Genomic DNA, 15,499 nt, shown 5'->3' on the forward strand with positions numbered 1-15,499 from the left:
GGTATGCATGACTTAATGCAAATTTAACCCACTCTTCTCCCCACACATACACACATGTAATTACAACATATTGTTAGATTATTAAATAACATTGTTTCATTTCTATTATACATTTTTAGGGTTTTTGTCTTTTGAAACTTAACACTCAGCTGGCGAAACCTCTCTGATGAATCCTATCTGTGTATTCTGTACATGACTGCTTAGGTCCATTGTATTTCTAGCCTACATTTCACTCCAGTGTCTGCTCCCTGGTGCTTGTCTGCATTTTACTGCATTCTGTGTTGACTCCCTGTCTTTGTGGCATCCACACATGCTTTCCCCTTTAATCACAGTAATAGTAACACAGATTTACTTGGGTGTAAAATGGCCCTTAAGCGAATGTCAAGAGGCATCTCACCTGTGATGTTGCTGATCTCTCCCTGGGAGCAGGGGACACAGTCGAAGCAGCAGGGGGGCGTCCCCTCTCTGGCGGCCCTTCTGTACCCCGGAGGACAGGGGTTACTGCAGACAGAGCGCGGGACCTAAGGAAGGAACAACGAGAACCCAGATAATAAGCTTTGGCAAAACCCATTGGGCTGGTTTTCTATAATTGGAAGCTCTTCTGTATTGATGGCCAAGTTTGTGATGTGTGTGTGGGTGTTTGTGTGGCTGAGTGGGTGAACTGAGAAGGACTCAATGTTTAGAGGCATGGATGATGACAGCTCATGGTTGTATATGATTGGTGTTTGAGTGCGTGAATTGATGAACGAGCGACTATATGATTGGATGAGGATTGCGCTATATATAAAAGGTCTGCATAGCATGTGGACATGACTTGTCATCAACACAGAAAGGAGCCATTGAAATCTGTTCGTCAACCTATACATGATGGCAACAAACTGCATCTACAACTTGCATTCAACGGGTTGCACTATGATGTCCGTGGTATTCCTAGACCTGCCAATGTGATGTCAGAAGTAGATAATCCACTGGCAGGCCTGATCGGCTGACAGGTTTACAGATCCTGGAATGAGGGTGACACATTCTCCACTCTCTGCTTGATCAAAACGCCAACGCAGCCCTACTCTACCACGGGGAGGGTTAGGTATAGAGCACACGAATAAGACGTGTCTCGAACGAAAAGACGATTACCTGACCTCATAATAGGTATGATGGAACTACAGGGTGTCTTTCCCTGATTCCCACATTTTCCACTTTAACTCACGGTCCTGATGAAACGCATAGGGATCCATTAGGGACCCACTGGCTGCGTGGAACTTGTTGACCACCCTTCACTTTTAAAAACACCACACACTGTTTTACGGCTTGAGAGCACCGGGAATATATATGTCCCCCCGATTCATTTGCTTGAGTATCTCCATGCCCGTCCAATTTTTAGCTTAACCTAGAGGACTCCATAATAAATTTGCGGGGGTGCCAATAGGGTATTTTATCTTCACTCACACCAAATCACCTGGCCCACACACCAACATGCACAGGTGCAGCAAATCCTAAAAAGATCTCCATCAAAGAGCCCTCTAGTGGAGTCCGTGAGGGACTGCAGCGCCACCCCACGAGGAGCATAGCCCGATGATGATGCTTTACACTTGCAAGGGTGTGTGAGGGCACAAGAGCACACAGGAGTACTGCTCTCCACTCTTGCACACTCAATCTTCTCCTTGGAGACTATCACACCCACTCACAGCCAATAAGGGCTGCAGAGCACCCCCTCTCTTTCTATCTTTACGCTTAACTGATTCCATTTAGTATGTTTAACGTTGTTAGAAGTGGATAACCTTCATGCCATTGGTGTGGAGACCAGAATTACTTTAGAAAATGGCAAGAATTGGTTCCATTTTGCTGAGGCTAGCATTAGCTGGAGGTTCATACCATCATCTTGTAGATGTCTACAGAATGCCTTGAATCCACCCCACAATTCCAGGGCCAGCATGATGCTGGAGCTGGGTGCCATTATGGAGTGGGTGCCACGGTATGCCAATGCAGCCAGCAAACGAGGTATTGCTTTCCCTTGTAAAGTGCACGTGGACCCTTTTAGCTGCAGGAAGTGCAATTACAGCAGCAATCATTTTATGTGGTGTCTGTCAGGAGGGAATGACAGGCTGACTTTCAGCCCTAGGTGTTGGAGCTGTGCTGCCTGCAGCATCATATTGAGATCTTGGGTGGTTCACTAGTATCTATTCCCTGGTTTCAGATGCTGTGCCGTGAGCAGGGGCCTGTGAGAGCAGTATTGAGGCATGGGACCTCAGGGTGACACTGTTGTTTGCTCCCTGCGAGAGCCCTCACCACCAAGGAAGGAGGGTCCACTGGATGGAAGGGTGATGCCACCACCAAAACCGAAAGGATCCTACGTCATATCCTTTTAAAGAGGAAAGGCTTGGCATGATATTTGAGAGACCAGCCAGTGAGACTAGACCCAAAGCTTGCCGGAGACCCAACAGATTCCTCAGCAACTTTCATATCAAGTGAGACAAATGTTATTACCCTCCTACTGAGTTTAGAAATTACCCAGGAAGAAAAGGAAGCAAAAGTCTAACCTCCCTATGCATTCTGGCACACCAAATATTCCACACAAATGACTGAAAGGTACATTGATTAACATATGAATGAAAAGTGCCAGGCCAGGTGATGGAGGAGAGGTTGCTTTACTGCTTCTAGCTGTGTGCATTGATAGTACAAGCTTGTAGAGACAGATAAAGCCATCTCTAGCCAGGCCTAAAGAGGGAGCAATTGCAGTTCATGTACCTTGAATCAGGTACAGGGCTTTTGCATTGAGTGGAACACGACACACTGGATTTGCTTAACAAGGCTCCGAATTTCTCTCTAAAATATCTCTGTTCCTAGAACACCATTCCATGTGTACCATGGTGCCCAGGTCTAGCCACGCCCTCCAACTCCAGTGTGGCACCACAGATGCCTCTGCCATGCACTGGAGTCAGGCACCAATACAATCAGAAGGTTATATGTATGTGTACTAAAATGGAAGCGTGCAGAGATGGTTGTTGCCCACCCCCAGATGTTGTTGAATGGGCTATGCTTTTCAATTTCTGCTTTCAAGATGGCCTTATATAGCCTCGTGTCAAGGGTCAGGGTGTTTGATGTCTAATATCTTTTACAACACTGCGATTTATCTCACAAATAAACTCAATTACATGTCTAAAGATTATAGTTATGGTTTCTTTACAGGAAGACAAATCCTGGGGCATACCCTACCCCCTTCAAGGCTTACTGCCCAGCTTTAGTAGAAAGTTACAATTCCTCTGGCAGAATCTCTTATTTCCAAAATACATCCCTTTGGGAAGTCTGAGCTTCATATGATAGACATTTCAGGCTAAGGGAGTGAAGGTATTAGCTTTGCCTGTATACCCTTCACTCAATACTTTAGCATTACATGTATCCCTGGTAGGCATCACCAATTTACTGTGGAGTCTACGGGCAGTCAAAATGTATACTAAAATGGGATGTAAAATGTTGTCACTGTGGAGTAAATCGATGCTTATCTTTGGTAGTATCTGCCCATTCCAAACCTACCAGCTGCAACAACTTACCGCCATGACATGCCCCTACCCAAACCACTCCACAGATAGATATGTATAAGACCATGTTGGTTACCCTGAGAACTGTTTTAGCCTAGAGCAAATGTAATAGCTTGCACTGATCCCTTTAAGGTTTCTTTCTGGAGCTTAAACCTGGAATGGTTTGGACTATGAACTGAAATCTTGACAGAATTCATCCTTACAGACCAGGACCTTCACAGCCTCCACTGTCTAGTCTACGGGTGGGCGGAATTTGCATAGTCGCACTACACAAAGCTCCGCGAAACGATAAAAAATCTCTGTGAGCACGCAAAAGTTCTGCACACACGCGGAATTGCTTGTTCCGCCCGTTCACGACGCTTTTGTCTGGTTCGCGAATGCTGTTTGCATGCTTGGGGAGAAATATCTTGCGACACACATTTTGAAAGCGAGAACAAGCAAAAAATTCTGCGACGCTGCGGATCGCGGAATTTTTGCAAAATTTCCAAAAGTCAGCAAATTCCGCGAGCGGAACGGAATTTACCGCCCAGGCCTAGCCTAGTCATGTCTCCCCAGGTTACAGCAGACCTGTGAAGCCATGTTTCTAAAACTCATTCATGACTGACGGAGATTGAGAACTAGGATAGCCTGTTCTTCCTTTAAACCATTGTAACCCTTGGCAGAGAGTTAACTGTCAGACAATTACCTCTTCACCCAAAGTGTTCATGACCCTGAATTTGTGATATTTGCTTTTTAAATTCCGAGCCTTCCTCAGATTTATATTGCTCCTTATTTACATTTTCGAGGGAGCAGCTTGGCTAATGACTTTGACATCCAGCAGGATAGTTTTTTAATGCTTTCTTATTGAAAGCAAACATTTAGTACCTAGTTTGCCCCCTAGCCTTTGAACAATAGGTTCTATGCAGAAGTCAAACAGCAATGACCATGCGCATTTGATGCCTTAGATAAGGTGTTTGGATGGGTAAGACTAATAGTTATTATATTCTTTACAGAAGAGGGAACAAAATAGACTAGCATGAATTTGTTGATTGTGGGATCCAGATCGATTTGATAGATCACCACTGTACACAACAGCCAGTCCTTCCTGTTGGATTGCTTCTCTGCCTGAGAAGGTAGGAAGAGATGAGAAGGTAGGAAGGAATGGCTGCCTTGAGTTCTGTCATGTGCCATCGAGTCTGTTGCTTGCCTCTAAACTTGTGTATGTGGTTCATCGCCTGAGTCCCCATAATGCTGCAAGCAAGGAGCCTGTCCACATTCTCACCCCAAACAACTGAAGATTTGTGTTCAATAACTTACATGTGCTGTTTTGAAGGCCTTTCTGTTCTATTTTAACCCTGTTGTAAATGTGTCCTTTTTACAGGGCCAGCCTGGATTCTTGCCTCTTTGCTAAACCATATATTTTTTGCAGGCTATAAATTCTTAGGACCTGGGTGATGAAGTGCTTTAACCAGAATCAGAGTATTTTGAGCCACAGCCAGGATTCAAACCTGGTTCCCCAGTTCCAGCATCTGCAGTTCTGGCGTGACACCACATTCTCCCCCCTTATAAGCCACCTTAATTAATCCTTACTGCCCATAAGGGAGAGATCATTGCATTTAAATGTAGGGCAAGTAAAGGTTAAAGGCTAAACACGTCCTTACAGTCAACAGAGTCTAAGCACTATTTTCACTATGGCAGGGTCGACTGCTCCGTGGGAAAGCATTGCGAAAAAATACTAAATATTCATCTCTGGCTGGGGAGCATCTAAAAATGTCATTCCCAATCTGTACCACAGGTTGGGACTTCTTTTACAAGAGGAGGGAAAGAAGAGATCCCATTACCTCTATTTTCTTTTTTAAAAAGTTCCAACTTGTGGGACAAATTGGTTCATACCAGACCTAACGTAAAATCGTCCCATGCATGTGGAACTCTATGGGATCTCCCAGCGGTCCAAGGACATTTTCCTTGTGGGGCGTGTACTGCAGATTGAACATTCAAAAACAGTAGATATTGGTACCTGTAGACCGTGGGTGCAGACCAAACATACTAACTGCAATAGTGACAAACTCATCTATCTGATTACTTGTCCCTGTAAACATCACTATGTAGGCATGACCACTTGCAAGGTTAAACTGAGAATTTTGGAGCACAACAGCACGATCATGTGTAGAAAACAGGCTACGAGTCTAACGAAACATTTCCTTGACCTTAAACACGCTGCAGATGACTTCACATGGACTGTTCTAGAACAACCATTCATCCAGAGTCATATTATGAATGTATCAACATTTTTGTTTTATAAAGAACAAAGGTGGGTTTTTAAACTTCAGATTGATAGATTTGGGCTCAATGATGAGATCCCTTGGACCTCACTATAACATCACCCAACAGCTCTTAAAGTTTTTACTTGTTAATGAGTATTACTGAGAACTTAGGGGAGTAGATCTAGCAGACCTCTCACAAGTCTTGTTTGTCCTTGATCATTTTTGGAAATGTAGCTGAATCAATCCTTTGGACTTCTTTTTTAGTCCACACCTAATAGTCTCAGTGGCATGAGTTGGTCAGCGACAACATGTAGTGTAGTTCCTATCTTCCCAATAGGCTCTGCGCATTGGAATAATACCTACAGCAGTAAAGGCCTAGGCCAGACGTTAACTAGGTCTACTACTGTCGATACTAGACTTAAGTTTTGGGTTTGCCAGCGTAGCTCAGAGTTCGCTAGAAACTTTCTCGAATGTTCAAGGAGGAATTAACTTCCCTGATTAGACAAGAAGGGATTTAGTTTCTGACAACCATAGAACATGACAACTTTGCTCTCCCCTAATCAAGAGTCAATCTCGAGAGTCGTGTGAACAAAAGGCAAATTATTTTACTCAGTCAGTACGTGCATTCTTAGTCTCATCAGAATGTAGAGAAAAGGAAGAGACGGGCGTGTTCAATAAAAAAGGTGTTATTTATTGATCAGTCTCTTTTCTCATACAAGAGAAATGGATCGATATTATTGCAATACTTATAGTTAAGTAAAGTGCATACATTAAAAGCAATAGTATAAAGTAATACTGTAAAAACATTGATATGGTTTCTAAGCCATAAGATGTTTTAAAATGAATAAAATATATTTACATACACATATACATTTGACTAAACGTACTCAACTGGTGTTTCTAGATACGCCTACCCCGTGTACCTGACCTAAGTCTAATACGTGGGCGGGAATAGAACGTTACAGTTTAAGTTAAGTTTGTTTTTGCCAAGTGAATAACTAAAGAATTCTCTGTGAGGGGTTATTCAGTTCTGTACCTGGAAGTTAGGATGAATGAGGAATGGTATCTCTTTCTCTGGCCTCGATATTCCAGGCTGCCTGCGAGGGCTACCCAGAAACGCCGGGGCTGGATTCTCCGCAGGAGAAAGCAGCGCGTCTCTCAGCGCGTCAGGAAGGCGGGGCTGCTGCCAGCGGGGTCTGCTCTGCTCTCGGCTTCGGCAAGTATGGCTGCTCCGTCTCGTCACCACGCGTGTGTTTGCATATGGCAAGATCGGTAATATTTATACCTTTAAGGTGCCGAGATTGACGTAAGGATGGACATAGATACGTCAATAAAGATGTCATACGACTTGCTCGTTAGCACATTCTTTTGCTGAAGTTCTCGGTGAAATCAAAACAATGGCCGCAGGGTTTTGCCCAGGTTGTCATAGGTTTGATTTGTTATGAGAACTCCGTATGCCTTATCAGGGGCTGGAGGAATATCGCTTGTCTAATTAGATCGCAAGCGTTATGACCTAATCAGATAACACGTTCCTGTGCCGTAGTGTGACTGCGTCAGATAACGGTATCTGCATCATGGGGGTTTTCTGCCTCATGGGCTGACTGCTAGTTAACTTGTTGGTTTGTTTAACTAGAATAGGGTCAGGAATAGGGGGATCGATTCAGAACCGATAGGAATACATGACAATGGGATAACTTAGAAGAATTGATGTGCCCTTCTTGTAATATAACTGCTTTATGTAACATCAATAGAGTGAGATATATCCACTAATTGCAGTTTAGGACATATACATCTGCACATTTAATACATACTATAGTGAAAGAACTCTAAGTCTGAACAATTCACATATTGTTTTTACAGACATGAGATTAGATATTGCCAGTCCACTAGTTAAAAGACATTCCCTTATATTGCCCGTTTTTTAACAGATTTGTTATGCATAATGCGTAATTCACAATGAATGCATAATGCCCTACGGGCTGCGAACTAGCAGTCTCACGAGATTGAGTTCCTTTTTTTGTCAATACTGTTTTGTTTAGTACGATATGAGCAATGCGCTTATTCACACTTAAAACACGCAATACACATACGTATAAACTACACTTCCGTTGATTCTATGGGTCATTTTGTAGTTCGCCCTGCGGTTATGTCATCAAATGGCACTATAAAGCGGGCAATTGGTTCCACCTGTACAGACTTGATCATATAAAGATTGGGTTCCCCTGTCGTCAGTTATCTCCGTATGCGGCTCAGAAGCAGCCCGGGTTACCGAGTGACAAGTAAGACCTTTTGTGGAGCTGTTTTAGGACCTATGTCTACTATCAATCTTACAATATGGTGAGTGCTGCTGAATGCTTGCAATGCTTTTTGCCTCGCTCTCCGCCACACTGGTTTGGAAGGCTTTTGTCTCTCTCTCTGCCACGCTGCCTTTCCTGAAATGGAGCGTAATGAGTTTATTTATTTTTCGGGCAAAACCTGCTGTGGTATATAGCTAGGCTGTGCCTCTGTGCACAGCATATAGGTTCCTTTGGCATTAATAATATCATGTGCGATAGGAACCAATGGGCAGCTACAATCGATATACACATACACACTCTTTAATCATGTCCATCCTGTTGTTATATAAATGACAGTTTTTGTAATGTAGGTGCTTTTGCTCATTATATTTTAACTATAAATATTGTGACTGCATGGTGCTTATATTAGGCATGTGATTTAAGATAGACACACTTACTTTATGCCAGCATCTGTTTGTCTGTACCCTGCAGTTGCCTTGTTGTACTGTTCAGAGATACACAAAATATGGGTTGTGGTTTGTTTTTAAAATGTGGAGGAAAACAGCATTTACAGACTATGAAATGGACTTCAGGTATGTTTACTACTCTCGCCCTTTTCTTCTTGTTTATAGAGCGGGCCTCATTCCCTGAGCCGATGCCAGGTGAGGTGACGTTGTTTCCTTGTGAATTATGGGTAAGCACACTTAAATACATGTTATGTAGCTGTATACAATTCAATTACTTGCAATGCTGGTCATTTATATACCAGAGGTTGCACTGAAATGTAACAAAAGCTTTTTGATCTTTTTTCCTGTTTCTTATACAACACCCTTTTTTACCTGCATGTGGCATCAGTATTCTGTAATTCCATGGAGGACCTATATCTCAGGTACTATGGCTATATTTGTTCCAACCTTGGGTTACACGTTTTGTCACTTTCAGTTATTTATCACGCAGTAGCAATAATATATTGAGGTCCTGAGGAAGGCCCGGATTACATATAATCCACATGGCCGAAACATGTAGACCTTGTTTATACACCTCTGCAGTTATTATGTTAAAACTGCACTTGTACTGTTTTTAATTTGGTTATCAAGTGATAACTAATAAACTTTCTTTTCTTTTCTCCTGCTACCCAATTGCAATCTCACTTCACACACTTATACACTGCTCCCATCACTTACATTTATTACAAATCCTCAAATCTGTTGGACCTTAGGAAATCCTAGAAAAACTAGATTCTCTCTAAGACATCTGAGATCTCCCCCTCTTAGAGAGGAGGTTATAACCCTTGATTGTACCAGGTTGCAACCAGGAGGAGATCCCAGATGATGAAGCATGTCACTTCGGTGAGTGATGGGAATCCGTCCTTTTTAAAGGATTTTCTTTTTTAAAGCTTATAGGTTAAAAGGTCTCTGCTTATGTGTAGGGTCTGTTTAGGCTCAGTAGACCCGTGGATATTTTGTTGTTTTGAGAGTTATTTTTGGGGAATATATTCATGCCCGGTCTTTAAACGTTCCCTTAGACCCGCTATTACTTGGTGTTTGTTTTTTTGTTTTTTTCATATTTGTCGATAATCTTTGTCTAGGGATTTCATTTGTTCTGTAACAGGGTGGTTTGTTCTTTGTACAAAGCTCTGATACCCTTTGGGTCATGTTCGAGTTATATATAACTCTTCAAACGAAAAAAAAATGGCCATATACTCTCAACAAAGCCTCTGCCAAATCTGTAAAAAGGACAACATTATGAACATGGCTAAATAACTTTATGTGTCAGCCTGGGTTTTCCTTTTCCCTCCTAATAAAGATCTGTTTTCCTTACCATGTGCTTTTGTTTTTGTATTATGATTTATTGAAATCTTCTTCGGACCAGCCATCTTTTTCTTGTCTTAACTGTGACTACAAATGAGCTATATCTTGGGCTTTCTGATATCCGCTTTAAAAAGTGACAGCAAATCTAAAACCTTACTATCTGCACGTCTGTGGCTCGAAAAATCTTGTCTCAGCTTTTTGAACGTTCTTTCTGTGGTTCCTTCTAGCCTAGCAGCAAGCATTGTTTTGTTCCCAAAAGACAGGTTTGAAACCTACTGATCTTTTTGTTCTCTTTGCTTCGAGAAAAAAGCTGTTTTAAGTTCCCTTCCACAAAAATTCTTACATGTGTTTACTTCTTCTCTCTGCTTGCACCAGAGTGATGGAACACTGTTCCTATTTTGCCTGTCCAGACATAATGCTTTCCAGACAACTCCATTATTTCTGCCTGTGTCTCTCAGGTCCTGCCTCTTTCCAGGTTTCCAGTGCCATGATGACTTCACACGGACTTACACTTTAGGAGTACCTTTCTCACTTGGAGAACATTCAAGTCTGCAAGGTCCTTCTTTTGTGAGTTTAGGCATCCATAATCAGAGCCTCTGTAGCTCTACATATCGTTTTTGTACTAGTAGTGCACAAGAAGACCTTAGAAATTCCTGCAGAAAAGGTGACACTAAGGCCCTGTGTAGAGGTGGGTGGTAACCCAGGGTGCAGTCCATGGTATTCCATGTGTCCTGCCTATCAATGAGGTTGTTTCATTTACAACACCCGTGTCTTTGTCTTTGTCTTACAACAGGCAGGCTGCAAGCAGAACACTTTAACACAGTTTATCAAGTCCTTCAGACTTAGTTCCAGTCTTGATGTGAACAGCGTCTGAGTCTAGGCTAGGCCAATGTTTCTCCTAACTGGGCAGAATAGTCATCTGATGACAAACGTTCAAAATACAAGCTCAGGGGGCCATGTAACCTATCAGGAAATTAACTAGATTCAATCTTCAAGTGTGTCACCTTTAGATGAGAGCTCCACAGGAAACACAGGCAACCACTTGGTGTTATTCCCCTTGGCCTGACACTTGAGGCTGAGTGAACTAGTGGGACAACAACAACAAATGTGTAGTGGAGTGTGCATGGTACATTCATACACAGACATCTTCAAAACAGATCCCAGAGAAGCATTCAGGGATTTGAGAAGATGTACAATCCAGTTGAACAAGATCACGTTGGACCATACAACAGTGTCTGTCTGAAGCAGGAGTCTCCAACCTTTTCTGTACTGAGAGCTACATATGTTCAATAAAACACATTATCAGCTACTGATATTATAATTTCATTTTCTTTATATGTATATTAATTCAACCAAGCAAAATCTTTCTAATTTAATAAGCTGGGCTGCACACAGGTGAGCTACTCAGAGTTAGCTCAAGTGCTACAGTAGCTCGCGAGCTACTGGTTGGAGAGCCCTGGAAGTGTATCAGTAACACTCAGCCTGGCCCCAGTAGAGTCTACTTCTCTGCTGAGGAGGAACATTATGATGTGGGTCACCTTATCTAGTGGTATTATGATGTGAGACTCCAGTGGAAAACACAGGCACATAGAACAATGCTCTCACCTGTGAGGTTCCATCACCCCAGAGGATGGTGCCAGTGTTGACAGTGATGTGTTTACCTTCTTCTGCAGTGGGGTTTAGAGTGCCCACTTTTATCAGCTGGAATTCTTGATCCTGGTATATTTGCACATTCAGGATTTCGTAGGCTGCTGGGGCATCACCATTGGAATCAAAGAATATTTCTTCCCCAGTGTGAGTCTTAAAGCGAAGATTTCTCACATAGTAAAGAATCTATAAATACAAACAATAATAAAAAAGCGATATTATAAATAGGATATCTTAACACTGTGAGCAATGTGATAGAGAACATCCTGTTCATATATTTGTTCATTTACTGCACAGCCATAATTCCTTTCAAAGCCTATTCTATTAACTATTTTTCACCCCTGCCTGATCTGAGCACAGTGAATGGTACTTTGATAACTATAACTATAACTAATTTTCCCTGTCATCAAAGCATTTTATTTGGCGCAACCCAGCATAAGAAAGTGAAGTATTATTTGGGGGAGAGGAAAGCAAGTACTCACCTCAATTTCATAATCACAGTCCTTGTCTGGGTAAACACTAGTGTCACTAAATAAACCTGAGCTCAAACCTCTGCTAGCTATAGGTCAAAGCGGACAGGTGTAACTTAGAGGTACTGTGTAAAGTATTTAGTAATGCTGGTCTTGTCTGCAGCACTGCTCTCAAACCTTTTATCTTCACCCCTCCTGCATTGCCAAATTAATTTTTGTTGGTTTTCAGCCTCTCGGCACTTTACCTCTGCTAAACAGTGGCAGTGTTTACACTCTCTCCGTAAAACATGGTAACATTTACATTCACCTGACTGGCACATTTAATTTACCTGTAAGTCCCCAGTATATGATACTGTGTGTACCATATACCTGTAAGGTAAATGCTACCAGTGGATCTCCTGCACTTGTTGTGCCACCCACTAAAGTAGCACCTTAAAACATATGTCAGGCCTCACACTGCAGCCTGTACTGCAGTTTTAAATTGCCATTACAACCTGGAAGAAAAAAACCTTTTGCCAGATATAAACCTTCCTTTTAAATACCTATAAGTCACCTCTAAGCTAGGCCCTAAAATCTCACAGGGTAGTGTGCATGGTATTTAAAGGAGGACATGTATGTTCAAGTTTTAAATGTCCTGGTAGCAAAAAACTCTAAGTCATGTTTCACTCCTGTAAGGACTATCTCCTACATTGGGTAACACAGGGTTAACATATTACATTTAATAAGTGCTAACTTTGAACTGGGAGCACATAGAAATATGCTGCTTATTTTTCAAGTGAATTGTACTTTCAAATCCTCTGTAATGGTAATGTTGTGTTTTTAGTCACAGTTCTGAAAATACCACTTCTAGAAAGTTGACATATTCTTGGCCTAACCATTTGGTGCCTTCTGCCAGTGTCCTGGGTCAAATGACTGTGAATGGTCCTCCTGTTGGGGTTTATATATTCCTCCCAGACAGTGGCACAAAGGAGTTTAGGTGAGGACAAGATGGGCCATCCTTCCAGGATGGCTGGGGCAGAGCTGTTCCCTGCCCCACCTACACTTTAAAGGGAATTTCCTTAAGTACATACACAAAGGAACCTAATACTAGCCTTTTGTCACCTAGATAGTTTGGAGCCTTAATAAGGGGAGGGAAGAACGACTTCTGAACAGTCTGTGTAGTGGATGGACACTACAATTTCTAGATTAAAGTCACATATGTGATTTGCTCAAAAACATCTGGATTTTACCTTTATTTTCTGCATATTATGGGCAAAATGAAGGAATTATCCAGGCACCTAGAGAAGCAAAGTGACCATGTACATGAGGAAAGTGAAGGAAGGTGAGCGCAGATAATGCCCAGTCTCGCTCATGTGATCAGACATAATTGTGTTGCCTCATTTGTTATGCCCACTTAATACAGAAGGGCAGTAATTTATATCTGATGCCCCTCCAATAGTTCCTCACAAAGGCTTGTTTCAGAACTGAAATGATACAGATCATAAGGAGAACATGGAATCATCATGTCCGAGAGAAGTAATTAGAGTCTTTGTTCTCCAGACTACTAAGAGATGCAAAGTCCCATTAGTTTCCTTATTGTGAATATTGTGTTTTTCCAGTGCTAGGGTATTTCATTTTAACATAAAATGTGCTTTTTTAAAAAACAACACATGCATAACTGTGGTTTTATGAATAGCACATTTATAGCATGTTCTTCTATTCTACACATGTGACCTAAAATAGCTGTATAAGGGGCATATTTATGTAGCTTTCATGCAGAAATGCATTCAATTTAACATATTATAATGCATCCCTATCGATTCCTTGCGCTGGCAACCTTTTATGCCACCTAGTACCAATGCAGTCACCCTTGCACCATGGTGTATGTAGATTGTTTTTGTGAAGGAAGGGGCACCTTCCTGCACAAAAACTATCCCCTCAGGCATTTGCCTCTTTCTATGTGTGCTGTAGAATGCAGCACATATGGAAAGAGGAATTAGCAAGGAGAAATACATATATTTCTTCTAATGACACCTCCCCTTCGGCGGCATAACATTTTGATGCATTGCAAGGTTTAGGAATGTTGGTAAATCTAGGAATGCACCACAATCAACACCTAAGCTCCACCCATGGAACACCTCCCTGGGGTAAAGTAACACAAAAAAGCGTGTCTTGCTAAATCATTCTTAAGAGTTGTGCCACACTTGCGGCCCATTGCTTGGTTCAAGAGTGGCACCACTATTTCATAAATCAATCAATCAATCAAAAAAATTTGTATAGCGCGCTACTCACCCGTAAGGGTCTCAAGGCGCTGAGGGGGGGGGAGTCGCTACTGCTCGGAAAGCCAGGTCTTGAGTTGTTTCCTGAAGGAGAGATGGTCCTGGGTCAGCCGTAGGTGAGTGGGGAGGGAGTTCCATGTCTTGGCTGCCAGGTAGGAGAAGGATCTGCCTCCGATGGTGGATTTCCGAATGCGTGGGACGGAGGCGAGGGCGAGGCTGGTGGAGCGGAGCTGGCGGGTGGGTGTGTAGAAGGTGAGGCGGCTGTTGAGGTACTTCGGGCCCATGTCGTGGAGGGCCTTGTGTGCGTGGGTGAGGAGTCTGAACGTGATCCTCTTGTTGACGGGGAGCCAGTGCAGGTTGGACAGGTGAGCGGAGATGTGGCTGCAGTGAGGGATGTCCAGGATGAGTCGTGCCGCGGCGTTCTGAATGCGCTGGAGTCTTTTCTGGAGTTTAGCTGTGGTTTTGGCGTAGAGGGTGTTCCCGTAGTTCAGATGGCTGGTGACGAGGGCCTGGGTGACCGTCTTACTGGTTTCGGTGGGGATCCAGTGAAAGATCTTTCGGAGCATGCGCAGGGTGTTGAAGCAGGCTGATGAGATGGCGTTCCCTTGCTTGGTCATGGTGAGGGAGGAGTCCAGGATGAAGCCCAGGTTACGTGCGTGGTCCGTTGGCTTGGGTGCTCTGCCCAGGGCAGGTGGCCACCAGGAGTTGTCCCAGGCAGAGGGGGATGGTCCTAGGATGAGGACTTCCGTCTTGTCTGAGTTGAGTTTCAGGCGGCTGATCTTCATCCATTCTGCGACGTCTTTCATTCCTTCCTGGAGGTTGGCTTTGGCGGTGGTGGGGTCGTTGGTGAGGGAGAGGATCAGCTGGGTGTCGTCAGCGTACGAGATGATGTTGAGGTTGTGTTGGTGAGCGATGGCTGTGAGGGGGCTCATGTAGACATTGAAGAGGGTGGGGCTGAGAGAGGATCCTTGTGATACTCCGCAGGTGACTTCGGTGGCCGTGGAGCGGAACGGGGGGAGGTGGACTCTCTGGGTTCTTCCGGCAAGGAACGAGGAGATCCAGTCCAGTGCCGCTCCTTGGATTCGGGTGTTGCTGAGGCGCTGTATCAGTGTGCGGTGACACACGGTATCGAAGGCTGCTGATAGGTCCAGGAGGATGAGGGCAGCAGTTTCCCTGTTGTCGAGCATGGACCTGATGTCGTCGGTGGCTGCGATGAGGGTGGTCTCGGTGCGGTGGTTTGCTCGGAATCCGGACTGTGAGG

The 15,499-nt window shown here is 43.4% G+C and overlaps 1 protein-coding gene across 1 annotated transcript in view; it reads right to left on the reverse strand.

The window, feature by feature from the left end:
• The window catches only part of LOC144774110 (extracellular calcium-sensing receptor-like), a 104,560-nt gene that overhangs the window by 47,814 nt on the left and 41,247 nt on the right, over positions 1-15,499 (reverse strand). Inside the window, exons 4-5 of the mRNA XM_078659136.1 lie at positions 11,469-11,696; positions 398-521 (exon numbers count right to left, since the gene is read on the reverse strand). Coding sequence (XP_078515262.1) covers positions 398-521; positions 11,469-11,696 — 352 coding nt within the window. The remainder of the gene's footprint in view (positions 1-397; positions 522-11,468; positions 11,697-15,499) is intronic.

Source organism: Lissotriton helveticus, chromosome 8, assembly GCF_964261635.1.
Source record: "Lissotriton helveticus chromosome 8, aLisHel1.1, whole genome shotgun sequence".
Classification (NCBI taxonomy): Eukaryota; Metazoa; Chordata; class Amphibia; order Caudata; family Salamandridae; genus Lissotriton; species Lissotriton helveticus.